At 43.2% G+C, this 27,819-nt stretch overlaps 1 protein-coding gene across 6 annotated transcripts; it reads right to left on the reverse strand.

Moving 5' to 3' along the window:
* Positions 1–318: 318 nt before the first annotated feature.
* Positions 319–26,621, reverse strand: slc1a2b (solute carrier family 1 member 2b). Of its 6 annotated transcripts, none has more exons than XM_078082748.1 (12): positions 26,267–26,498; positions 24,819–24,913; positions 11,137–11,276; positions 9,425–9,577; positions 8,937–9,187; positions 8,475–8,622; positions 7,706–7,832; positions 7,278–7,511; positions 6,989–7,183; positions 6,178–6,312; positions 5,867–6,055; positions 319–4,042 (listed from the first exon to the last, which is right to left on the reverse strand). In XM_078082748.1, exons 3-12 carry the CDS (start codon positions 11,264–11,266, stop codon positions 4,039–4,041), a joined length of 1,566 nt encoding a protein of 521 aa, XP_077938874.1. In that variant the 5' UTR covers positions 11,267–11,276; positions 24,819–24,913; positions 26,267–26,498; the 3' UTR covers positions 319–4,038. The 6 variants fall into 6 exon arrangements, with proteins under 6 accessions (XP_077938874.1, XP_077938872.1, XP_040017619.1 ...); XM_078082746.1 differs by having other exon boundaries at positions 5,779–6,055; XM_040161685.2 differs by lacking the exon at positions 24,819–24,913 and having other exon boundaries at positions 5,779–6,055; positions 26,267–26,621.
* Positions 26,622–27,819: the final 1,198 nt, after the last annotated feature.

Below are 27,819 nucleotides of genomic sequence, written 5' to 3' on the forward strand. Positions count from 1 at the left end.
GTATAATAAAGATATTTTTGGTATACTCCACTATGACTTTTTCTCAATTATTTCATGGCATACCATACAATGACATGATGGTGATTTGTGGTTGAAATCAAAGCATTTTTAAAGTATTAAGATTATATTTCTACATCATTAAAATGTTCTATAATTACTTATATCTTCACTGATTGTTGGGATGAAGCATACAAGACTATTGCTTGACTGACTGGTGTTTTTATAACAGCAAGCAAATGACAGAGGCAGAAAACTGTGTGTGTGTGACAGTTATGAAACAAGATATAAAAAAAGAAAATCAAAAACAGAAGACCAACATTTAGTTATGAATCAACGTTTATTAGTTATATTTGTATATGTACACCAAAGGTACGACACTTATTGATATGTAGGAACAGTTTATTATGTATACCATAGACCGAGGAAAGCATTCATGTATTTTTTTGTCATTTTTTGTCGATAGTGTATCTCCCCACAACAGACGCTCTGCCTTGACATCAAAATTGCAACAGCTTTACAAAGAGGAAAGGCCTAGAAAAGTAAGATCAGGAAAGCAGTATGTTGGCAGGAGTATAACAGGTTAGCAGCTCTGTTTCTTCCAAAAGACACATTTCTGTAGAAAAGAACAAGATTGAAGATAAACTAGCTCTTTGTTTGAAATACTGTAGTCAATCAAATCCCATTTCATCAGTGCTATTTAACCCCAGTTCCAGGTGTTTGTTAGTGCATATAGTTTCTGTAGACAGCAAAAAAAAGGCAAGTGGAGTAAAGGCAGTTTACCAGGTGGGATTTCTAAAAATGTCAATGCTGTTGATATCACATCGTCGAATGTGTGTGAAGACGTGACGTCAGACAAGTTAATGCAGAATGTAAATGTTGCAGCTTTAAATGCACAAGCACCAGGTAAACACAGATGCCCATTAGACTAAAGCCAGTTTGCTTCGTTGAAAAGACAAAATGGTTCAGATGAGTTACCTGAGGAGTGTTGCTCTCTACTGTAACAGTCGTCTGACCGCATCAAATGTTGTTGTATCTTTCACTCGAACCAACCGCTGGGCTGTGCTTCTTTTCCTCACTGTATCCTACATACAGCAACCTTTATCAGAGTACTACCGACCAAAATATATCTCATGTGGCCCCCTTTTAGTTAAGCCAAGAACTTCCCCTCGCTCTCTGTCCGTCTCTCTCTTTCTCGCTCTGTTTCCTTCTCAAACAGCATTTACTTCGGGACCACTGTCATTTCGCCACTGAACAGAACAATTATATATTTATTTATGTACAATGAAAACTAATGCACATTGCTTATATCTTCATGAACAATCATTCAAACTCTTACATTAGATTAAAAAAGATATTTATATATTTGTGTGTGACAGGTAAGTAAAACATCTACTTTAACAACTACAAGAGAACAGAAAAACAAGCAAGTTATTACACCATTTTCTCTCTATACATATTGTCTAATCTAATTTTACCCAGGACATATATGATATATTTCTTTCTATGGGATTACATTTAAAATGTCACAGCTATATTCCTATTTACCATTTCAACGCCCCCCCAAAAGAAATCAAAAGGATAGAACACAAACAAACAAAAAACATCTGTTACCTACAATATATACACAAAGTGCAAGGAGGCACTTCAAAATATCATGCTTTTAAGATAGTGGTGCAAAAAATAATCATTTTTTTTATTTTATATTCATGCTTCTAAACCGTGAGTTTGAACATAATAATCTTCCAACACTCGATCTCCATCGATGATACTATGATCTCTGTTTTTGTTTATTTTTTCCTGAAGATCACAAGGTTGAAGGATCAGGCTCGGACGGGTCTGATTACAATTAGAAATCTAGTCACCTTCCAGGTCGAGGAGTGTTTGCATGTGTGTTTATATGTGTGCATTTAAAAAACATGGGCGCATGTGTGTGTGTCCGTGTGCATCCTTGTTTTTCATGTGTAGCGTAAGTCTGTGCTGCGTTACGGCAGAACACCAAGCGCACTCTTTGTTGTCTCAAAGCACACTTGAAAAATACAGTTGAAAGACGTCGTCTGAAAGTGTGTTTTCACAAACTAAAAGACATCGTGCTGTGCTAACAGTTTTGTTAGTGTTACTCCTATTGGCATTTGTTGTTTGTTTTGCGTGAACATCTTCAAGGCAAGGTTGTCTTTTAGCTCAAATGAGAAGAAACAAGACGTGAAAGAAGGACGTAATATCGCTAAAGAAGTCAAATCAATCCACGGGCCACATTACAGACGTCTCACCTCTCACTCGTGCAGGCTAAAAAAGATTAACAGCCAGGAGTCCAGCTGTGTTTCTGTGTGTTCTATGATAGGAGTTTATACTGGATACCTGATAGTTGGCAACATTCTGGTATAATGTAAATGAAACGTCCATTGTCCTAAAAATGCTTTTGAACCCATATGGACACGCGGCTGCAGCATCTAGGGTTTGTGGAAACAGTCTTGAGCTCCGGTGGCTAAAAGGATATTGTTGTTTGGCTTTCGTCGGGTCCGGCCAAACAAAAAGCAGGCAAGCCTCCTGGAAAGTGTTGTATCAGCGTCATTGTTTGTGCAAGCCATGAATCCGTCTGTCAGCCAAAAGTGCACTACTTCTTATTTTGCTTCTTTTCCTGCCTTATAAATATCCCGGTCTCTGTCAGTAGTAGTGACTGTGCTTTCACAGAGTACGCAGGTTGAGGATCATTCAATCGCTGGAAAATGTATGTGTGCTTCCTGTATGTTGTCTCTCACAAAGACATTTGTTAAGTTTTCACTCGGAATACGATCAGTGTTGACATGAAACGACAAAGTGCCACTAACTGAAAATGATCCTCATTGGCTTTACTTGTGCTCTATAATTGCATTTGTGCTCTCTGTCGTCTCTTTACTGTGCAACAAATTATTCACATTTGTAAATAATTCATCGTTGTCGTTTTTCTTTCTTTTTTACAACAATCCCTTTGGCGCCTAATTTCCTTTTAATTTCATTGGCATCACAACATCTTTTTCATGTGGAAGAGAAAGTATGAGGTTTCATTTTTAGGGAAGTGATTTTCTTAGCTTTGAGGCGTCTACAGGAACTGTGGTAATATCCACTGCTTTGCGAGTTATTCATGGACTTGTTGATTGATATTTTTTTTGCCTGTTTGGTCCCTATACTCAAGTTGATCATGTTCTTAACTCCATCTCTCCCTGTTTCACACACACAGACGCACACTCACACACGCACACACTCACAATATTTACACCTCACTCAACAGGTTACATGAGGACAAATATGTTTCTCACCTTTACAGCAGAAAAAAAGAGAAACAAAAGGGGATACAACACAATGGCGACACCTGTACGATTTGTGCTTTGAAATTCCACGGTCACAGGTTGTGTCTCAGCCTGTGCCTCCCACCCTTTCATCTGTTTTCTGGAAAGTCAGCTGACAGAGCGACAGTTAGAGAATCAAAAGTGAGGTTTTCGTATCAGAGACTGAGTCGATAGGGAAAGTCAGTGGCATCATGCGCACCTTTCAATGGGTGAAAATTCAAGCCAGTTCAGTCCAAAGATTACGTTTGTTGTCATAATTAATGCTGAAACTTCCCGTCTCATCTTAAAACATCTCTCATAAATGTGAGACTAGGATATATTCCTAGACTTGGCCTATATAACCTTCCTCTCTTATCTTTTCCTTCCCAAACCTTGAAGTATGTTGTGCAAGTATCTGCTACAAGGACATAATTGTGCTCTAACAGGTCTAGTACACCTCTGTTATCATTTCACGTGAATTAAGTGAATTAGTATTATAAATCAGTCAGATAGACAGTTACAAATACTTTAAAAGGGACTAATAAAAACAAACTACATAAAAAACAGTTAGTAGTTCTGTTCGTGTGACTTTTTTTCATTCACTCTTTTTTTTTTCACCAGATAGGAAAGCTTGTGGAGCCCAGGAGCAGGGGATCTCTGCGCTGCCATTATTCATGTTTCCATGGTCCCTCCTCAACAAGCGTGCACTCCGCAGCAGAGCCGTTAGTGGCTGAGGTTACCTGTAAGCAGTTAGCATGGACATCTAAACAGCTGATCCAAGGCACAGACAAAATACACAGCTCATTTGCAGTAAAACTTTGGCTAATTTCTGCTTCAGTGCTGCCACTCAAGATTCAGCCAAGCAATCCGATTGGTCAATCGGGCTTACTGAGCTGGTAAAGCATGATTTATCTCATTTATTGCTTGCTATACCATCAAAAAAGATCAGGTCCAGGTTTTTAAGTGTCATTTGTCCAGCCAATCAGTTGAGGTAACACACATGACTGTCGACATTCTATAACTTTAAGGTCAGGACAGCATTTAGGACATTCTTTTTCGTCATTTTGGGTGCTGTAGCCACAATGCTTTGGCATTAAAACACTGCTTCTTGGGTATCATAGCTTTTTTGCCTCTGATAATCATGCCTTTAGTAATCAAGAGTGGAGCATTTTTATGGTACTGGTAACAGAACTCAACAGGCAATACAAAAATAAACACAATGAATGAATGCAAAATAGACAGATCACCATGAAAACAAGGTACATTAACGACACAATGAATGCATAGTTATGTGTTAGCTATTTTTCAAGCACCCTAGAGTAGTTTGCATATTTAAAAAGAGGATTAGACATTTGATACAGTCAGAACAGACCCAAAGCAGAAAGATAGTCATGGTGGCTACGTAGAAAAGCAAGCCTTTGTGTCATATATGTGTGTAAAGGACTTCAGATGGGAGGACATAACGTTTTATTATGGACGGATCACTTGTATGAGAGGTTGCCAGCGTTGCTAGGCAACACCTATCATCCTTTAATAAATAAATATGCCCATCGGTAGACCTTTTCCGCCAGGTTGTGTGTGTCTGGGTGTGCATGTGTGCATGTGTGCATGTGTGCAGGTGTGTGCGTGTGTGTCTCAGGGAACAAGCACTCTGAACTTCAATATATTATTCTAAAAGCCTGGAACAAATTCAAAGACGAGATTCAAAGTGCATTATGTTAAACATAACAGCGGAACTGCTTCGCAGCTTTCGACAATGGACGGAAATAGCTGGTGTCAAAATGTAAAAGCCCAGCTGAGAATGACTCATTGACGGCGTGATTAAAGTGCGTATGTATGTGCTTGTGTAGATATAGCAAATATATGAACTACTAACTAGCTGTCACGCTTTCTTTATAGTGGAGCGTGAACCTTTAGAAATAATTTTAAGATAATGCAGAACCAACCGAATTAAGCTGAACTAAAGGATGATTAGAACTAAAATTATCACAGAAAAGGGAAAGCATTACTCCATCCAGACTTTGGTCTGGAGGAGGATGAAGTGTGAACTTCTGAGAGATGAAGGGCTGCTAAATAATTTCTCAGGGTCATAATGAGGATTATCTTGATCTGCCTTGTGAGTTAGAGCCAATATCCGACAGGTTACGGCTATTCGATTAGGCCGATGACGAAGCAGAGACCGATTTACGCCTCATTTTTGTGCGCTGAACTTTAATCATTTCATAGTTTCTTCTTCTGAAATCTCTTGGTTTGAGCGCTTAATATTTTGTGATTTTCATTTGACACAAAAGCTGCAATTGAAGAAAAAATGAAAGATAACCCCATGCATCTGTTGCTCTCGCATTACACTTGTATATTAAGATTATTATTTACAAAATGCAAATAATATAACAGAGTGAAGAAAACATGCAGGGTGAGCATGCAACAACAGAGAGGGTTAAATACAAGTCTCTACGTCCGTAAGCATTATTTGTACCTTGCATTCATCTACTACGACAGAATTGTTAGCAGTGGCACTAGCATTGCCACTAGTACTTGTGGTAGCGGTAGTGGTTAAAACGCACTGGTTGGAATTGTTTTCGTGGTGGTTCTTCATGTCGTCGTAATAAGACTGGGTCTTCGACATCATCTCGATGTCGTCGGATTTGGCCGCGTGCGCGTCCAGCTCGTCGAGCTCAGCCTTGGACAAGTGGTACACGATGCCTGCACCGTACGAGTCACCCACCACATTCACGGAGGTCCTGAATCGATCGCTGAGGACAGATGGAACTCAAATTGATCAAACGGGGGAATATTCTAGCTCATGCATTAGTAGAAGCAAAGGAAAGAACCGATATGTAACCACAAAATGTGTTTTTGTCTTTGTCAAACTCACAGCAGCCAGTCCACAGCAACCAGCAGACTGATGTCTTGGGTCGGCAGGCCTACTGCCGTCAGGATCAAGAGCATTGTCACCAGGCCGGCACTTGGAATACTGGCAGCTCCGACGCTGGCCAAGGTGGCTGTCAGACTGGATGGAATCACGGCAGAGCAGCGGTCAGCCCGGTTTCCCAAACCCGTAAACCTGACCGACAATCTCCACACAGACCCCAGCAAACGGGAACACAGCAATTATGCGCGTAGATAAGAGGAGCAGCTGAAGTGCACCAGAGGAGGGTCCTTCATCCCGCATAACGAGAGGTTTAAATGTGATGAGTGGGGTGTTTAACTCAAGGTTTTTTTTTAGATGTTATGCCATGTGAATGTCAAGCTGAAGGTCGACTATCCGCCACTCATTCTTCATTGCCAGAGGAGCATTTGGAAAAAATAGGTATAGATTGGTATTAGTCTTCCTGTATATATCGTGAGAAGTGGCACTGGCACATGCTGCCACTTACTCCTGGTGGTTTATTTCTCAACTGTACATTCTTTTGTCAAATGTTGCTGTTTCAGGGCTCAATTTGGGAATTACAATTCTTATTGTTATGACTGAGAAAATCGCATTTTACACAATTTAAGAAGCCTGCTTCCAGGAATTGTTAAAGCATAATGGAATATTTCATAATCTTGCAACATTGATGTTGACATTTAAGACATAGACTTGTACGGTGAAAAATACTGATTCAACTGATAAAATGTGATATCTTTCAAGTGCAAGGACCGACAATTAATGATTCATCAATTAAACAAATGAAGTGCCTCCTGACCTGACAGTGACAATCTGACCAGGGTCAAGGTGGATGCCGTTCATTTGGGCAATGAAGATAGCTGCAACCGCCTCATACAGGGCAGTTCCGTCCATGTTGATGGTGGCACCGACTGGGAGGACGAAACGAGTGACTCTCTTGTCAATACCCAAGTTCTCCTCCAGACAACGGAAGGTGACGGGCAGAGTACCAGCACTGGAAGGAAGAAGCAGATTAAGGTAGTTTATGCTGTGCGTCAAGTGCAGAAATATCCCAAAACAACCACCGATGGGTTCATTCTGATGCTGACCTGGAGGCAGTCCCCAGGGCAGTGATCCAGGCCTGGAAGATTCCCAGGAAGAAAGTGAAAGGATTTTTCCTGACAATAACAAAGTAGATGCTGGGAAGGAAGATCACTCCGTGGATGATGAGGCCAATTACCACAGTGACCATGTACATGCCCAGCTGCCTGCCCACCACCTCCAGGTCCTTAATGGAGATGATCTTACCACAAATAAGACAGGCAATACCGAAGGGAGAGTACCTGACAACAAGAGGAAAGTTAGTTTTTACTTTAAATACAGAAGAAAAAGGTTTCGACATAGCTATAATATTTTTTAAATATAATACTAATGCTATTTTGAAAATTTAATGACTTTAGAAATAACTTGGCAATAACAGTTATTTCTGGCTCAAAAGTTTCAAAATGAGTCAATGAGATTCTTGAGTGATACTAACCACATGATACAGATGACAAGTTTCATCACAATCTCATTGAGGATGTTGAAGAATTCAAGCATGAGTCTGGCCTTCTCGCCCATCTTGCCCATGCAGATGCCAAATGCAATAAAGAAACCAATCATACCTGGGACAGAAAATCATAAATGTATCAAACTTTAAATACCAGTACGGGCGGATGAGATGATTACCACATGAGAGCATTATTATTAGGATTTTTTTTTTTCATGAATGGCCAAACAAAGTAATTGGTCCAGATATTTGCCAATGCAAAATTCTGCGAATGTAATACTGTGAAGATTGCATTGATTTTTAGTCAAGCTGGCAGCGTGGCCCTAGGGGTCACAAATCGGTCAATTGGTCATTTCACCAATCATCTCATCAACGAGAATGAGAAGAGACATTCATTGTGCCCTGAGAAGGAATCCTAATCCCCTTGATTGTTCCCGTTATGTTCACACAAGATTTTTGGAGTGAAATATCTCAACAGCTATTTGATGTATTGCCATGACATTTGACATTTGCAATACTGGTGTCATGCTTATTGGCATCAGGACATGTTTGGTGTCACTTAGCAAATGTTAGCAAGCCAACATGTTAAACTAAGATGGTGAATATGCGAAACGTTAAACCTGCTAAACATCAGCATGTTAGCATTGTTGACATGCTAGAATGCAGATAATGGTCTTAAACTCAAAACACAGCTGTGCCCAATTACCGCCTGACAGAAGCATCACTCTTGCACACATACTGCAAGCGTCTTACATACCCAGAACATTCATGCCACTTTTAAACTGAAGGGATTTTTTGATGATGAACTGAGGCTCCTTGGTAATGTTGGCAACCAAGCCTTCTACAGAGGTTGCATTGATATCCTCCTCAATAATCACCTCCACCTTCTTCGTGACGGTCTGGATCTGAGTGCAAGAAGGAAAGAATCACTAAGTTTGATGAACAATACTGGATTCAAACACGATGTGTCCCGCAACACGAGGCCACTCAACTGTTAATAATTCTGTTCTGCTTTTTCTAGAATCCAGGGTTAATAATCTCTCAGCTATAAAGAGAACATCCATGGAGACTCTTTGTGTAAACTTATTTCCAATTATATTCCTAATCAAGTAATGCCACTCACTTGACGATCGTACATCACAGACTGTCTAAGCATCCAGCCTCTTCACTGACTGCTGTTAAACTTCAGCATCGTGTTTATCAGCTTGTTGTCAATTACCTGTTGGAAACAAGCCTGCACCAAGTTCTCTGGGAACAGGTTCCTGATCAGATCAAAGAAAGCGTCTAAACTGGACACTTCATCGTTTTTCTCTCCCTCGCCCAGATTCTCCTTCAGTTTGGGGTTGCCAGGGTGGATGACCAAAACCAGGATGACTCCCAGTACCGCAGCAATAATAGTTGTGCTCATGTAGTAGACCATAGCTCTGGTTCCCAGGCGACCACTGGATTTGGCATCCAAACCAGCCAGACCTGCATGCAAAATAAGCAAGTTCAACTGGTAGTTACTTTTATTTATTGAATGGAAATGCTGAATTAAGGCTTCGAACCCTGCATGCAAAGAACATTAGGGGCCAAATAGTATTTAATCATGTGCATGATGGATGGCATAATGTATTACAGTTAGTCAATTATGATTTCAGAATCAGGTGTTTTTTTTGTATTACAAAAATGAATTCTAAATTACCAAATATTGTTGTCATACTGCACCTGTGATCAAACTGGAGATGATCAGCGGCAGAATCAACATCTTCAGCATCCTCATCAGGATGTCTCCGGGAAAAGAAATCACCATGACAATATTCGGGTCGATCGGGGAGGCGACGCGAAGCAACATCCCTGATACTGCTCCCAAGATCACACCTGTAGAGCAAGGAGGAGTGTGAGTAAGTGGAACTGCAAGAGGGCATGATGGGAAAATAGACCAGATTCAGAAACAAAGTCTGTTTTTAGTTTTTCATGGGTATATTATGTTCTAAAATATTTGATGTAATCTAAACTGTAGTGTTGTACTATAAATGCGGTTGTGCGGTACAAGAGTCTGCTACATGCTTGAAGCAGAGCGAGAGCTGAGAGAGAGTAACGCTGGTGGAGGATTACGATCGGATCTCTTTGAAGCCGTAGGGTGGAGGCAGCATGTAAGATGAAGCATTAATAATCTCCGTGAACCCAGAAGGTTTTCAAGGATTTTTTTCACTTGACAGGGCAAGTAAAGGGCATTGAATAAAAAGGAGGATGAGGAAAGGAGTTATTTGAGAATATTCCTCATTGGCATATGTTTGCCTTCCAGTGGGTTCTTGGCTGCCTGACCTGTAATCTGGCCTCCATTCACATGACAACACATCGTCGTCATCGTCATTTTAAAGATCAGCCCTTAATGTACAAAAGCCTATTTTGCCCCTTGCCCCATGCTTCTCCCAACAAACAGTTATTTGTTTCCTCCCACACAGTTTTTCTGCCCCCCGGAGGTAAAAAATGACCTCTGTGTGCTATAAGCTCCCTGTAGCTTAGCGGTTGGCATGTGTTTTCCCATCGCAGGCCACACACCACCACCACCGCCCGACCCCCACCCTCCGCCCTACCCCGGGGCTGCACTTCCTCTACTGCCACACCACTGCCAAAGATCACACAGGCCCGGGACATTGTTTAATTAGTCGCGCTGGAATCAAAAGCTCTGCTTTATTTATTATAATAGTCTGTGCTTCAATTTATCCTCCAGTCCAGCAGCATCGTTTGGGTTCTGCGCACCCGAGGGTTTTGGATGGCACTTGATTTCCTGTCTTCTCTTTGGCCCATTTAAAAATCCCATAGAGGCTCTTATCTGAGAAGAGACAGATGATCAATGATCACGCTGGCTCACTCGCTTTGCAACAGTGCAGCAAGCAGGGTGAGATGTTCACAATACACATGCTCACACAAAGACACGTCCGTAAAAGCAGGATACAGACAGACAAGCACACTGCTAAATGAAATATACAGTACAAATATGTATGCACTTATACAGTTGTAACTGGCTAGTCATTGCTATACTGCATACCATTGTAAAGGGACCACATGGCTATACAACACAGCAATCTTTAAATAATATTTGCAGGTCAAACCCAAATCTGATTCAATAGTTAGAAACCGAGAATGCATTACTACTGTTGTGCTCTTTTCATTAAAACCCCCCTGTGGCCCCGGGAGCAAAATGCTATTATTACTATAATGCACCACCAGAGGTTGTTGGGTGTCCAGTGCTGCAGGGAGCTTTTGAGAGCAACAGGTGGCACGGAGCTCGGGAAGGTCAGGACACCCAGTCATCTTACTATCTGCTACACTGAGCAAACACAGATGGCATCTCCACCTCATCTTACGAGCGAGCTGTGCAATCGAGCTCCGAGTTAACAGAACGTTGATGCGCCAGCAGCGTCGTGACTTACCGAGGACGGTGAGCGTGAGCAGGAGGTTCTTGAAGAGCTTGGAGCACATTTGGGCACATTTGGACTGAGGCCTGGCCTCGATGGGCTCCAGGTGACTCTCGTGCATCCTCACTTCAACTTGTTTAGGCATACTGTTGGCACTGTGGAAGAGAGAAAGAACAAATGCATCAAGCTCAACACATCGGAGGATAAATAGCATTATTAATCAGCATACATCAAGTTGTTTGTTTATTTTATTTGTGGTCACTGGGAGGAAAACAATGCATTAATGGTTTATTTTGTGTATAGACAGGCCAATAATACATGAATTTGATCATTTGGGTGTATATGATGTCTCTAGAAATATATCTCTGATATGGTTAAAAACACTTGCACGATATAAAAAATGTTAAGGATTCAAGAGTGTTGCCAAGCTGTCAATCCTACATTGCTCATGATAGCTATGGCATCCAACAGATGGAAGCTGACTACAAGCTGCTGTGTGCACAATTGCATTCCTTTGGGGACGATAATTCAGACACATAGCATCTGAAGTCAGTTCATTAAAAGTGGTTTATGTAAAGAGGTTTAGCATTTTTACAAAATAAAAGGATTTGACAAGAATATGAGGGCATGTGTAGCCCACGTTATGCAAGTTGACACAAGTTTTTACCATTCTGAAATCATACTGTTATATGTACATACACAGAACAAACACTTAAGATTATTGCACCCTGAGTACGTAAGTATTAAGCACAGTTAAATGATGTGGGCTTTACAACTAAACATAATACATCATGTCATTGTCATCGGCAAAGTATTTTTAATAACACAAAGGGATTTTGTGTAGAAAAACAGAGACAAGCACCTCCTGTGAGTGTAAGACAGTGACGAAGAAGTGAACCAGATGCCTACTTGACGGTACGGAAGTTTGATGAATTCCAGGAGATCAGCAAACATATTGCCTATTAAAACTTATTAACTCACTTCTCCATTCACTGTATCATTTACGACTATCTAACAGTGAATTCAGAAGCACACAACATTTCAAATACAATAGAAGGAAAAGGGGGCTCATGATTAGTTTGAATGAAAAGTGTTTTCTCTTTACAGGTAGAACTCTGCTGAGGATTGAATGGGTTTATTAACAAAAGGAAAGCCAGCTGTGTGGGTCACATGCTTGCTAGGTAGGTGTTCAGTACCCCAACAAGAGCTTTACATTCATCATCCCCTGAACAAGTCCCTAGAATAATGTATCAAATCGGGTTGCTCTTTTTATGTGTGTGTCTGTGTTCCTAATAATCTCCAATAAGCATGCAAATGTCTTCTCTGATGATTTGCAAAGAAATAATGCGTCTTTGGCCTTTCACCTCACCCGCATGGGGTTCACGGCGTAGAAGACTCAAGTCTTCTCCTCATAAACGCCCCCATTGTCCAAAAGTCAGAACACTTAAGCTGTAATTTGATCAAAGGCAAGTCAGTGAGCTCAACTCAAGAGGCATTTGGAAAACCTCCTCGCAACCACAATGTCTTTATTGTATCATTGTTGGTGTGCGAGTAGTCACTAATAATTCCCCACAGACACGCACACACTCCGCCGGCGTTGTGTATTTGCAGCTTGGTAAACTTGGCTATAAGAAGACCTCCTGGTCAGCTTCCAGGCACACAGATGGACCAGTCCTGTCTCCTCTTATTCATTTATAAGGGAAGTGTGAATTACAGGAACTACATGCAAACAGCAGGCGAGTCATAGCCAAACTTTAGATTACATCTGAATAAAAGATATAATGAAACCCCCAGAAATAAAACCCAGAAAATGGCATTGCCATGTAATCCCATTCCCTAAGAGTGATGGGAGCTGTTAATTGAATTCTCCCCGTTTCTCTCCCCTTTCATTATTTTTAGCACAAAGATGGATAGAAAGCAGACGTTGTACGTCACAGAGGACGGATATTATTCTGTGACAATCCTCTCATTAGCGCCTCTCTACCCAAGTGTAGAACAGATGAGAGAGTGGGCATGTGTGACTCAGTATACAGGATTATTCAAATGTACACTAAATAATAATCAAATACAGCCATTTCACGTCAGTGGGCGTTTTTAAGTCTTAAATTAAGAATTATTTCACTGGACGGAGTCACTCTGCCATGAAGAATAAATCATGGATCTTAAACTGAGGAATATTCAGAATCCAGTTACACCGCAGTGCTGCTATTAGAAACAGTAAATTAAGAAAGAAATAATATAAAAGACCAATTCACACACAAACACACACACATCCAAACAGTGTTCTTCTGCGCAGTCTCTGAAGGGATCATTTTATAAACCGGTTAATCTTGTCCCAGGGCTAAATAAGATTAATTGCATCCAGGAGCACGAAGCCATGAATAATTAAAGATGGCCTTAACCAATCAACACTTGGTTTCGACCCAGAATTACACACAATCTGAAAATAATAAATAGTTGTTTAGTTTCAAGAGAAGAGTTCTTGTATATTCTATTACTGATACTACACTGTATATTCTGATTTGCTTCCTAAAATTATAGGAGCAGATCAGGTTTGCCACTAACTAACTAACAAAGATCAAATTGCTTGCATTTAAATCAAAACAACATTAAAGTGAGAAAATAAGAGTAGATTATGCCTTAAACCGCAAACGAGGTGCGTTGTACTTACTTAATTTCGGTTGGAGTTGAGGTAAGTGCTGTATACATTGACCGGGATCAAACCCTTTTGGAATCTAAGCGTGAATGAGCTTGGGTAATCTTTCGTAGGATCACGACTGCTCCATCCAAAAAAAACGTTTCCAGATGACAGCAGGTAAACGTCCCGGCTGAAGCCCGTGGCTGAAGACACCGGAGCACTGCTAGCAGCTCTCAGCTGTCCACAAGCTCTTCCAAAGCATCCGGAGAGCAACGAGTCAGCACGGCAAAGAAGACAGACTCAGTCACAGCCACAGCAACCTGAATTGCCCCCTCCTGAAGTCCTCAAAAGCCCCATCAGCCCCCACCCCTTGATTTCAGCACTATCCCCGGGGCCAGCTACGCACCGAGGCACACACACGCACACACACACACATCCGACAAACCTAGAAATAAATGATTTAAAATAAGAGGTAGAGGGAGGAGCCAATAGCTTAAGAGTCAAATCCCTCTAGGACCCTCCATTCCCCGGACCCTGTAATCTCCCCGGAGAGCGCGCTTCCAGAGCCATTCAGCTCCATAGGACAGTGATCTGACTGCTAGAGATGATCACCATGCGTGCTAATGGCACTATAGGGGACCAGTACAGTAGTGCTTTGTAAGTAGCCCTTTGGATGAGAGGGGAATAAACTACAAAGGAATGGCCGATGAAAGGGTTAATGTCATAATGCTGCTGTTTGGGAGCTTTGAGTTCATCCTGATGGACAGCAGGCGAGAGTTAATGTTTGCTGCTCTTGCTCCAACATGTTATGTCACTCTTTTGATGTATGTGAATGTCACATGCTTCCAATACAACTTTGAATCAAATAGATGGTCGATGCATATACTCACTTACTTATACTCCCATTAAACATTAATCTAAGCCATACCCACTCCAACCCCCGAAAGTGCAGAACTTCAAAGCACAAAATGACCACCGTGATTCATCCGAGGATAGTGTCACGCTGATTTCCTTCTAGTCTCCCACCAGCATGGGGTTTCTCATCGTTTTGAGCAGTATCACATCATTCTAATTAGGGAAATGTGTTGGTAAGCTATTTCATCTTTAAGGAAATCACCAACTGAACAACGAAAACCAGTGGAATGCCATCCTTGTCGGCAAAGGTTGTGTCATGAGAAATCTCTCATCCCAAATGCCTTGACATGTCTTACTCGTTGAAAGGGCGCTCGGCGAAGGGAGAGTATTTTCGGGACGGAAGGGAGAGAGTAGCACAGAGAAGCCGGGAGTTTCAAGGGCTGGTAAGAGGGACGCTGGGTGGGGGGGGGGGGCAGGGGGGCGGGGGTTCTGGGGTCACACCAGCACCTCTCAGCCAAAAGAGAGGGGCCTGAGAGGGGACGGCTGAGGCAACCGTCCCTGCTCTTGGCTTGCACCATGTGAAGCTCTCTGCTTCCTCTCTCCTTCTGAGGGGCTTTGTTTCACACGCAAACAGTGGCAGTGGCCCCAACTTGCCCGGCCAAGCGCTGAATCCAAACTGGCAGGGGTGAGAAAAGAAGGGAGGGGCTGCAATGGGAAAGGGGGGGGGGGGTGGCGGGTGGGGGGGTTCATGGGTAAAGCGAAGGGGAGGGCAATGGACATGTCCAGAATGCCAGTTCTTTCAGGCCACTGATGTCATGCCTGTGCCCACCGTGGGAGAGCGGCGGAGGGACCAAGGCGCCCCTTTCTCCTCTCCCCCCTCCACAGTCTCTTTTTCCAGGATGAATGAATCTTTCAGAAGCTTCAGTCCATTGTGCCCCATAATCGACAACGATTATCCCGATTTTATGCTGCCTTCCCAGTGTGAGGAGGTTCCATGAGTGCTGGCATTGAGGGCCACTGGGATGCAGCAAGGACCACGAGGGGTTGTCCTAGCAACAGGCCGCGGCTTCGAGAGAAGGGGATGTACGGGAAACGGGAACTCGCACACAAACACACACACTGTATAACGATGTGTTTCAGGTTGAAAGATTTGCAGATGAATAGAGACATTATATATTTACCACACCAAAGGACATGTGATGTAATAAACGTTTTAATGGGTTTAGAAACTTCCAAAAAAAGTCTTCTCTGGTGTCCATCGCTCATACCCAATGCACTTCTGTCAGCGACATTTGCCATACAATGCCACTCCACCATTTATAACATCTGCTTACGTAATAATCGACAAGCTTGCAGGTGTGTTCGAGTGGCTGTGTTTTTTATCTGATTCTGGTGGTCGGCATCAATGCTTTACAACAGAGGGAAATACGAAGTAAGCTTCCCACTACTCGATGCCCACTCTCACGACAGGAAGGTAAAGATACTGCGAGGTAGACAACTGGAGCTGGGCCAGGTTTTGTACATACGTGCCCCCCCTCGCCCCTCATCCGGGCCTCCAAGCCACTTGCCATGCAGTGGGAAGAAATGGGCTCACACATACTGGCTGCCTAGGAGCTGTGAAAAAGCACCCCCCCAAAAGGAAGCTCCGAGCAAACACTTCAAGTTGTGCTGCGCATAGGAAGTAGGAGATAAATTCCTGCTTCTGAAGAAAGGAAAGCTTTGTCACTCTGCCCCTCTCAATTATGTATCCCTAGATGGTTGTTGGGAAAGCATTCATTCGGTGATAGATAGTGGTAGAGAGACGTGCGGACTCTAATCTGGTTTATTCCATCGGCGGTTGTAGCCCAGCGTGGTTCAGCAGCATAACCAAACAAAGAAAAGTGATTCTTGCTAAGAGACAAAATCTCATGTGAATAGAGAGGGACCATGGAGAAAAAAAACTTCTCATTGGGAAGCTGCCCCTAAGCTTGTGTGGATTCAATCCAAAAGATCGCCATGGCTTTCCCAGTATATATTTCTCAAACAACTTATCGAGTAAAAGGTACCCACCAGTTTCTCGTCCAGTTCATAGTCTACTTCCAATTGAGTGAGAATACAGTCAAAGGAAACTGGGGAAAAGAAACTGAACATTAAATGGAGCAGGTTACCTTGATTGTGTTTAGACATGTCTGGTTTTCCCAACATATAGAGGGCAGCAGGGCGGGAATCCAGTGCCATGGTGATCTGACCTGCAGGAGAAGCTGCTTTTACCACTACTGATGCCGTAGTGGCATTCCAGCACTGAAGATACCAAAAGTTATCCCAAGTATCAGTGTTGTCAAAGAATCAGCATGCAAAACTGCTTTCATCGTATCTTTGGAATCCTTACTATCAGCAACTCCTGTTTGAACAGTACTGTGTGTGCCTTGTCCATCAGCACCCTCTAAGGTTTCCCTTTGTTTGGCACAACTCATTGTCCATAATGAGGCAGTCATTAGAGAGCGCCACTGTAATTATGTGCTTACCGACTATTATGATGGGGAGTGGGTATCATAGGGGTGAATTGTCTGATTCCCATTTAGCTGGATAAAATCCACCAAGAGCTTCAGATTGATCCAATCCACCCACAACCCACAAAACGAGCAAAATTACATTGACCACTGAATCATAAACGAATGCTCATCCCGAAATGTCTGTGTGTGACCCACAAACTCTCTGGCGTTCATATTAAATGTCCCGGCTTGTGTAAATCTCGGTCTTTCCATCGTGTTTAAAGAGTCTTAACTGTCATTTTGTTTTGCTGCGAACAAATATATTGCGCCACTGCCCTCTATCCCAGCCCCCAACGTGTACCTAAATCTGCACATACGAAAGGTCAGCGGGGAAAAGAAGATGTTTCCGCTGTACCTACTTGGAACCCCTTCCATTCGCTGAAGGGCTGCACACCTATTGCGGATGTACTCGTTTACGTTCTTCAATAGCTGCTCATGCGTCGCATGCCCGCCTGCATATGAAGCGAAGCTATCGCATCTGTTTAAGAGAGCTGGCTTTACAGCAAGCACACAGCTTTTGACGGCTTGGTCTGATCCCCACAGGAGCTCATTAAATCTGCCAGTAAGGCAGGACTACCCCACCCCCCTACTACAACCACGGCTATGGTATACCCACTGCACTGCTGGGAGGGGAATGAGAGGGAGAGGAATATAGAGAGGGGTGGGCGGGGGGGGGGAAATGGTAGGAATGCCTGATACAGATAGACGTGTAACAATGTATGGGGGAAGGGTGTAGAAGGAAAGGCGTGGCGGACAAAGGTAAGGATGGAGACAAAAGAACGGAACGGCCAACTGAAAAATCATGGGGAAAAGAAAAGGGTTGGACGGAGGTCAGATCAGAGCAATCGATGGTAGAATGAGACGGAAGACCTCTCAGCAGCCAATATGAACGGCTTGTGTGTGTTCAGGTAAGCTGTGGAGAAAGAGCTGACATCTGTGTCGGGCAGCTGGACCCGTGAAATGGGATTAGTGCACGAATCACGTTTCATACATCACTACACTCACCTGCCACACTGTCAAATTTAGAAATACACAAACGATGCGTGCACTTAAACCTCAGTGTCCAGCCCCTCTCTCTCTCACTCGCTCTTGTGTCGGAACAATGCATGTAAACGCAAGCTTGTGCAAACACACGCACACACACACACACACACACACACACACACACACACACACACACACTGTCTTTAGTCATGAATCTTAGTCGGTCCAGTCCCGTGGTATTCGAGGTGGGTTACAGTCTCTCTCAGGATTTGCCAATAAGAGGGCTAAGGAGGAAGGATGCGCTCTCACTAATTAAACACTGCATTCTGCAGGGACTGAGCCCAGCCTGCAGCCGTGGCCGTGCCTCGCTCTCCTCACACCACCCCGCAGTGCTGGCAGAAAGGGCATTCTTGCGCACACACACACACACACACACACACACACACACACACACACACACACACACACACACACACACACGCACACTGCTCATTACAACAACAAGCTAAGCCGCACGGCGGCTTTCTAGCACATGGCTCGTTAAATGTGATATATATTTGCAGCTGATGGCAAACTATCATGTTCAAAGTGTTATGCATGGTTATGCTATACCATGTATACAGTTCACCTTTGACAACAGTACTGAGTATAGTATATAATATAGCAAATTGTAGATCTCGCAGCCATAAACTGTATCGAATGCTGACATCAGACATTTCTAGACATATGTTACTTAACTCATTTCATACAGTATGCTTGTGGTTTTGGGATGTGCGCCATATGGTGCTGCTGGCTGGATCGAAGCACGCTGAGGACCTCAAACTGAAGTCATAGACTATGTGCTGGAGGCATTGTTATTCTATTCTTTGCTTATTTCTTTAAGCTTCCAGTATGCAGTGTGTTTTTTACTAATTGCAACGCTGCTTGTGTGTGTGTGTGTATCTGCAGTGAGCAACACACATCATATTAAAGATGGCCAGAATACAATGGGGAAGCGTATCAGAAGAGCAGCGAAGTGTGACAGGGCACACAACATGTCAGCACGCTGTATCAACTAAAAGAGCGCCTTCATCTGCTATGTCATCGTATTTTATGAAGCCTTGCTGCTCTTTCTAGTCACAGAAGCGCACGGGATGCAAACAGAACCTGTGGAGTGTGAAAACCCAGTGTGGGTCAACTGTTTTATTGCAGGAAACAACACTTTATTTAAAACCTCCAATAATGCATGAAATCATTCGGATTAAAGACATGTGTTTGGTTTGTCTTGAAACAATAACTTCATTCTTCTAAGACTAAATAAGTTTGGGTGTGATACCGGGCTTCTAACACTGCAAGCTTGCTCTCCTTTCAGTACCACTTCAGTGACACTGTTCTTTCAGAACCACATATCACATGCACAAGAATCAGGGGTCATTTTCTCATATCCCTTAAGATAAAAGCTAACCATTGCCTGTTACTGGCTGTTGTTACATGTAGAAAGTTGCTCACTACGTCCCCATTCATGCATACTATTACAAACTGTGTAAATATTTCTTCAATCGAACGCAGCACAGGAATTTCATTGAGAGTGAAAGCACCCGCTTAGGCTTTTTCCGCCAACTAATTATTAAAGCCTGCCCATAGTCACAGCAAATCATTATCAGAACCTCCAGGAGAAGCATTTTTAACACAGCTCCACTGTTTGATCCCAGTCCCGGCCAAATCCCCAGAGCACATTTATCTTATCCCGCTCAGAAGATGGTAAAGCGCCTCCAGTCAAGATTTCAGGCATACAACGGTAATTCCCCCAAATCCTGGTTCGCCGTAATCCTCTACTACTAAAAGACGAGACGGGATTCCCAGGGATGTCGGTGTCTGTCTGGACACAAGAGGGTGACGTACAGTGCGAAGTAAGAGGGGGCGTAAAACTGATGTTCTCTCTCTTTCGGATGAAAGCTTCAATAATAAAACATGGCTTACAAATCTGTAAAGACACCATTAAAGATGTTTTTAGCGTGCTGACGGATAGACGGATAGAGAGAAGCAGCTCCTAATTAACCAGTGCATAACGTGGTGAGCCAAATTCTACAACAAAACCCTCTCTGTGTCTGTGTTCATCGGCCATTGAGGCAAGCCGCTCTTGGAACACGCCAACCCGACTAGAATAATGGGGCACTTTACAGGCCCCAAGTTAGTTCACAGTACTTAGAGCTGGGAAACAGCTACCGTACGGTTCGTTGGGAGGAGGAGGGGTAATTTAATTGTTTCCTCCGTTTTTGTTTTTGTAAACTCCCCCCCCCTCTCCCCTCCCCTCCTCTCTCTCTCTCTCTCTCTCTCTCTCTCTCTCTCTCTCTGTCTTTTAGTTCTGAAAGGGGGGCTGACAAACATGCAATGAAGGGGATTGTTTTGTGTTCCACTGGACACAGAGAGTGAGGTAAACAGAACTAAACTGTAGAGTCTATCATCAGGCCTCGGCGGGACGGGATAGGCCGAGCAGTGGGGAGCGGCCCACGTACGGGGCGGGGATTGGTCGGGGTTCTGTGGGGTAAGAGGGCGTGAGGGCCGTTTTGGGGGTGAAGGGGAGGGGAAAGGGGTTCACGGGGGGGAAAGGGTTCTGCAGGAGAAAGAGCAGACGGGTTTTATTCCCGGAAGTAATGGGAGGTGGACGTGAGTGCTGAGTTTACTCCGAGTGTGGGCTTTGTATTTGGTGGCGAAGTTCTCATGCGTGTCCCAGTTTGGCCTTCCAAAAATGTCGGAAAGTAATGGAGCTCTCCGCGATTGAGCGGACAAGTGGCAGCTCCGCTCTGCGCTCCCACAGCTCAGGCTATTTACATACTCGAGAGGGACGTTAATGCCGAAGCTGAACAAAGAAGCACACAAACCTTCCTCAGAGGCCCATTACCCACTTAATTGAGGATTTGTGGAATAGTAAAAAAGGGGCGAAGGAAGAGGAAGGTGGTTGAGACGAGAGAAGGTCAGTGGGAGATGTGGGTGAAGACATTGCTTTTCCTTTTTCTTTTATTCTGCTTCCCTGGTCATATCGGACAAGAGCTAACGGCACACGGATCAAATTTTTGGCATCAAGCTACATCTTTTACACCATATGGAAACTTCAAGCATCATCAAATCCTTTTGTCCTCCAATAATCCTCAGCTCTTTATTCCCCATTTGTTGATCCTCCCATTATCCTCATTATAAAACTGTCACAAAAGCCTTTGTCTAGGAAGGAAGGACATGAGGAGAAAAGCGGCTTGAGCAACTACAAATCACATTTTTTTCAAAAGCTATATGTTTAATAACTTTCAGTTGCACATGTCTCTTAATTTGAAGTAAAAGTGTTTTGTCTTGTAGAGATGTCATGTGCTGAAGCGTGAAGAGAACAATGGCACAAACCAAAGGTAGCTCCATCTGACAGCCAGTGTGAAACTGCCAGATTGCATCTTGTGGCAATTGTTCAGATTAATTTGTTTTGATGGATCTCTTAATGTGCTTTAATTATGAATCCTTTGTTGCCGGACAATGGCCTGACTGTCCTCAGTGGCATGTTCTTTAGTGCCAAGAAAAAAAACAAGACCCCCCCACCCCCACTTGTTTGGCCCCTTACCAATCACAATCAAAGCAATTTTGTGACTCCCCCTGCTGACCTGAATTCCTGAATTAGCAGGTGCCGATGGGATGCGCTTTTCTTCCCCTAAGGAGCAGGACAGTGGCAGTGCTGAACGGTTGGGAGGGAGGAGGCCTTCACTGTAGCAAAGTAAACACAATCCCCCTCCGGGGGCCCTGGCCACTATGTAAGTGTGCTAATGTCATATTAATTATGTTCAGTCCTTTTTGAGACAAGGAGAGGACATCTATGGATTCTGAATCATTTGTTTATTATTTGGAGAAGAAAGAGTTTCTATTAACCAGATCAAGTTGTGAGAGATACTCACCAAAAAAAAAAAACTCTTATCTTAGTTATGGTGGAAATTTGTTCAACTTTGTGCGCCAACAGGACAAATGTGGGCTTCTCCGTTCATGACGTTTGACATGCAAGCAAAGAAATGTACATTTGGGTTTGGACTCTCTTATTTGATATAGTTTGTTGTTTGTAACATAGTCATGTCTATTGTGCACTATGAGCTCATCAAGACAGGTCTTTGTAATAAAATAAACTCACTCAAACTAAACCTTTATCTTTATTCAAACGACAAACCCACATGGCTCCACTGTTGGGAGGTTATAATTCATCTCCTACGCATCAACACAGATATCACGGTCAGTTTGACGATCTCTCTGCCGTCTCAGAGCGAAAAAAAACGCAGAAAAGCCTTGACCGTGGCTAGCGGAGATCTATCGTTTCGCCGCCCAGCAGAAGACTCGCTGGTGAATGCTTCTGTTTCTGTTCCTGTGCAGTCACACAGAAGCGAAGGGGAGCCAGGCTCTTTGTTCGGTCGACCCATGGGAAAGGCCTCGCTCCGTTGTGCTCTCTGAGAACCCCAAACACTGATTCTATAGCCACGGCTAAAAGAGAAAAAGAGCATGAATCCCCACATGTTAGGAATATTCACATCACATCAGGAGTAAGTGACGAGGAGGAGATGAATCACGTTTCAACACCTGAAAAGCGATGAGAAGGGAAGAAGAACACAGATAAAATCAAGCGCAGGGTCAAATGAAACATTAAAGCAATTAGGAAGGAATTAAATGAAACGAAAGAAGCTGCTAAGGAACGAAGTATTGAGAACGTGAATAAAAAGAGAGAGACACAGATAGACGAGCGTCAGAGTGGGAAGGACTGAAAAGAGGAGCTGGATGGCACTTTGGCAGCGTCTGTGTGTTCCCAGGGGGATTACTTAAGCACTAGATGGCAAAGGCTGCCCGCAAGACCTGAGAGAAGCTCCATGAATGGGGCACCACAACCCCACACACGAACTCTGATATCTACTTCACCTGTTTCCCTTCCTCACTCTTTTTTGCCCCCCCAGTTCCACCGCTCTTCTCGATTCCTTTTCCATACTTTCCTCCACTTTTTAACAGCTTGTTCCCCGCCTCCCTTTTCTCACCCTCTAACTTTCTCACTCTTTCTGCGGCCACTTTAAGCAGCAGAGAGAGAGAGAAAGAGAGAGAGAGAGAGGAGACGATGTATATGTTACCAGCCACAGACAGGTAACATATGCTACATCTTCAAGCTGCTTGTGTGACCCCCTTTATGCCCTCAGCGCTGAGAAAAGTCTGTGCGGGGGTTTGGGGTGAGCTGGATAACTCCATCCTTTGGACATTAATCTCAAACAAATAAAAACGTTCTATATATTACTGTTTGTTCTCCACACCTTTTTTTTGTATTCTTTCTTGTATTCACTCCCACACATTGAAGCCACTCTAAGATAACACTTCCGGCAGTGTAAAATCTCAGTTTATCTGGCAGAAACTAAAGAGTTTCCACATTGTTCTTGGGTTTTATCGTTTTTCCAGAGTGCTAAACGGAACAAAAGAACATTATGGAGCAGAGGACAAAATAAGGAGGCAGGTATGAAAATAGGCCGGCACTATCTGCAAATGTAGATAATATAAACCTGACTATATGATCGCATATTACTCACTTTATATGAACATATATATGATTAAATCATTTGTTCAGCTTACTCTGCATCGGCAGGAATTTTTATTTCTTCAATGCTGACTGGGGACGGCTCATTTGCCATCTGGTCTGCCAGCGACGGATGAGTATTATGAACAAATCCATCCAAAGGAGTCTCAAGCACAGCCAACTACCTTTAATCAATCCACAAAACTGTCAGGATGGATTGGTACAATTTGATCCCCACAGTAAAGCACAGTCGATGAAGAAGCTATCAGCTGGCGTATTTTATCCTTCGTGCTGCTACTTTTTATTTTCTTTCTAAATTATTTCACCCTGGCTCGCAGATCTCCAGAACCTCCCCCCACCCCACCTGTATCTGCAGCTCACAGCCTACATTTAACGCAAACACACATGTCCATTCAAACATCCAGTGTGCCCCGAGCACAGTCCAGCCTAATTAAGGCAGCCTCTTCACAGATGGCTAACATGAGACGTTCTGAGGAATAGGGCTTTGTCTTTGGGTTGGAGTGTACCTCTCTATGAGGCATCGTGCGTGTATGCGTGCAGGACTACCGGGATGCATTCATGCTCAGAGGTGTTAACACATTCATGATTGCATGTTGGACTTTCAATCATTAACTTTTGAAAATAACTTTAGCGTTAACAGTAGCATTAATTGTTACTATAACAAACTAAATAAAGCTAAATATTGACGTCGGACGTCGGATTTGATTTCCGTCCACAATTTAACGGGTGTTTCCATAATGAAAGGATTTTATCAAAAAATATTTTAATTCATTCAAAAAACGACATGACACGGAAAAATGAATATTAAACAGAACAGGTTTGCTAGAAGCATAAACACTCACGGAATGGGTGTTTTCTTTTTTTTCCCCACCACCTGCAGGTTGAAAGGATTAATGGGGCGCTCTAAGACACTAGTCTTAAAAAAATTTCCCTATAATGACATTCTTCTCTGGGAGAAACGGCTAAATATCTGCATAATGTGTCCAAGCAGACTTAAATTGATGGTTGTTATGGCGACATTAACAGCATGTAGAAACCCATACCCTTTATTAAAAAAAAAGAAAAAGAGAAAAAACGCCTCCCCGAGGGAGTAAATGCATTTATATATTAAATGACTCACCCGGCTTTACAGCATTTGAGTTAGCCTTGAATGTCTGTTGTGCTCATTCATGTAAGGCAGCAAATGCCAGAGTACAGTAGTTTGGAGAGCGGCCTCTGGGAGAAGGACAAAACGCGTTAGCTGCATGGACACTTTCCTTTACTGATTCTCCCAGCCCTGCCACACAATGCCCGAGGTGCATGGCCACGGACAGTTCCTCCCCCCCCAGCGACCGCCGCCGGCTAGAAAGACCAAACCCATCAATAAAAAAAAAATCAGACATTTACAGTAATCTTGGGTACCGAGGGAGATGGACGAGTCAACGCGCAGTGACACAAACACACGCCCCCGTAGGCACGCTCGCGAGTGACAAGCCAAGCCTAAAACCGCTCAAGACGCTCAACTGGGGATGGGAAGACACTTGGTTTCCATGGCGACATTGCTGGTGCTGTTGGGGAAAAAAAGCGCGTGCGTGCGAGGGCGAATTAGCAGTGCTCGCGTTTTAATACGAGAGAAGAAAGGGCTTCAACGATTGGCTCTAGAGGTGGGTGGAGATGGGAAGGTAATAATAAGTTCCTTTTCTCCTCATCGAGGAGTGTTTGCTCACTCCGGACAAAAATAAAACGCTTGATATAATGATCTCTCTGTGGGGCCAGCAAATCACATTGCACACGGGTCTCCTTTCTCAGATCAAGCGGGTGTATAAATATGTGGATCTATATGTTACTTGTGTTGGAGTAAACTAAGAAAATGCATTGCAGCAATTACACTTTCTAAACTTTTTGGACTGGTTTCTCATAAAATCCTATTAGCAGAGGCATAGTTTGTATTAGCCGTGCCGTGTTCTAAGAATCAAATGCACAGTAAAGTTCAAAGCAACTTCATATTCCTTGGGTTCCTTGGGTTTATCTGAGAGAAGACTGAAAAAGCTTTGGAGAAAAGGGCTCGTCACAGAGGTTGCGTTATACGGCACTGATAATCAAAGCGTTTCCCACGGCTGCTGAGACGCATTTGGATTGTTCCCTGTGGTGGAACAGCAGGGGGTAATGGTTTACTTAGATCATGTGTCTTTATTCAAATAATTCCCCTTTAGTTTAACGCGTGCACATTTGAGCTTGTGAAAAGAATACAGATGTGAGTAGATGCACCATGTGCAGCAGGAGCTTGTTGTTGACGATCGGCACTCACACGTCAATGGCTTAATTTATGAGCATCTATGGATGCAAAAAAATAACCCCCCCACACACAATGGTTATAACGTGGAAGGGGGGGGGGTCTATATTGATGGTCTACCTACAAAACGTACCTCCAAAATGATCTAAATAAATTCAATAGCATGTGACTTGTTATAATAAACAAGAGATGAAGCCGCAAATAAGGATCAGGGGCATCCATCCATCTGCTCATCACCTCCAACACCGCGCGTTTATTCACCCTGTGTGCGAGCTGGAGACTGAACAGCGTCTTACCTTCGTTGAAAACCACGGTGGAAAAGTTTTTTGGTTCGGTCTCGGTCCTTTCGTATCCGCTTCAGAAGAGGAGCTCAGCCGCGGGGAGCTGCGGGGCGCACGGCGGTCCAGGACGAGAGGCGCTTTGTCAGACCAGACGGACGGGGCGGGGGAGAGTTCGGGGGGGGGGAGAAGGTTTCTCTGCTGGTTAAATCCGAGGAGCTCCGCAGCAGCTCAACAAATCCCACTGAATGAGCTGCGCCTCACCTCGCACTCCGGTGCTTTACTCCCTCCACCCGCCTCCGCCCGTTTCGCCCCTCTTTGTCTCCCCAGCATGGGAATGCCAGCTCCCCGTTGGTTGGTGATGCAGTCCAATAAGGTACACACCATCTCTCCCTCTCTCTCCCCCTCTCTCACACACACCGTCAAAGTTGTTGCAAAAAAAGTGTGTTCACAAAGAGGTGTTTGCTTGAGAGTTTAACACACAGAGATTACCAAGATTGAATGTTGTATTAACATGCAGAGTTCTATATATAGAGTATCTATATAGCTCATTGGCTTTGATTTTATTCATTTATTTTGTTGCACTGGCTTGGTGAATTGGTGAAATGCATTAATCAGATTAATCTCCATGCATCCATAATCGGCTACAGTGGGCTACATTGTGTAGTGAAGGTCTCATTTATACGATTGCTGTTCAACAGGAAAGACTAAGACGCAATTTGAACTGATTTGTGTTTCCCTGTGAAGTGGAGAAAGAGCACAAGGTATGTGACCGATGCGAGTCATAACCAGGGGAGAGGAGATGGGGAATATTGTTGAGCAGTGGCCTGCTTACGACTAGTGACAGAATGTGGCACACATCTGTCTGAATCCACCAAGAACAGGACAACGAGAGATTAGGATGGACAGCAATGTGTTGTAATTCATGTCATGGGTTAACAGTTATCTTCACTATTAATTCAGTTATTGGTTGTTATTTTGTCAATCAATTCATATTTTTGTAAAAAGGTTAGAATGTTTTCGAAATATTGTATATTATTTTAGACTTAAAAATGAAAAACGTTTGATGATCAAAATAGTGACACGTGTGTGAAACGCTGAAATATATAAAACTATATAAAGGAAAATTCATGCAAAAGCTTTTTTAAAACTATCACAAGCCTTTTAGAGAAGAGGAGACATTGAAATTGTAAAAGGGAAAAGGTAGTAGGTGACGTTCAATATTTTGAAGGAACTGGATTGTGTCGCAGGTTGAGGGTTATATTTCTCCCGTTCAAAGGGTTTGTGTACGCTGTAATTACAAAAACATACAAAGGCAATGGTAATTTGTTCAAATTATCAAAATAATATTTGCAAAGTATATCTGGCACCTGTGAAAAATGTCAATGGCGGCCTTAGGCAGAGTTAAGGAGTAAGTTTCAGTTGTAGTGCTTGTCATTACATGTCGACGCTTGTCAAAAAGCCCCTTCGTACTCCTCCGACATTGAAATTAGGTCAGGCTACCTGAAATAACACCCTATTGACACAGGCATTTCTGTCATGTCTCAACAGTTACAAATATTTCTGATCAA

The sequence above is a fragment of the Gasterosteus aculeatus genome, chromosome X (genome assembly GCF_964276395.1).
Source record: "Gasterosteus aculeatus chromosome X, fGasAcu3.hap1.1, whole genome shotgun sequence".
NCBI lineage: Eukaryota > Metazoa > Chordata > Actinopteri > Perciformes > Gasterosteidae > Gasterosteus > Gasterosteus aculeatus.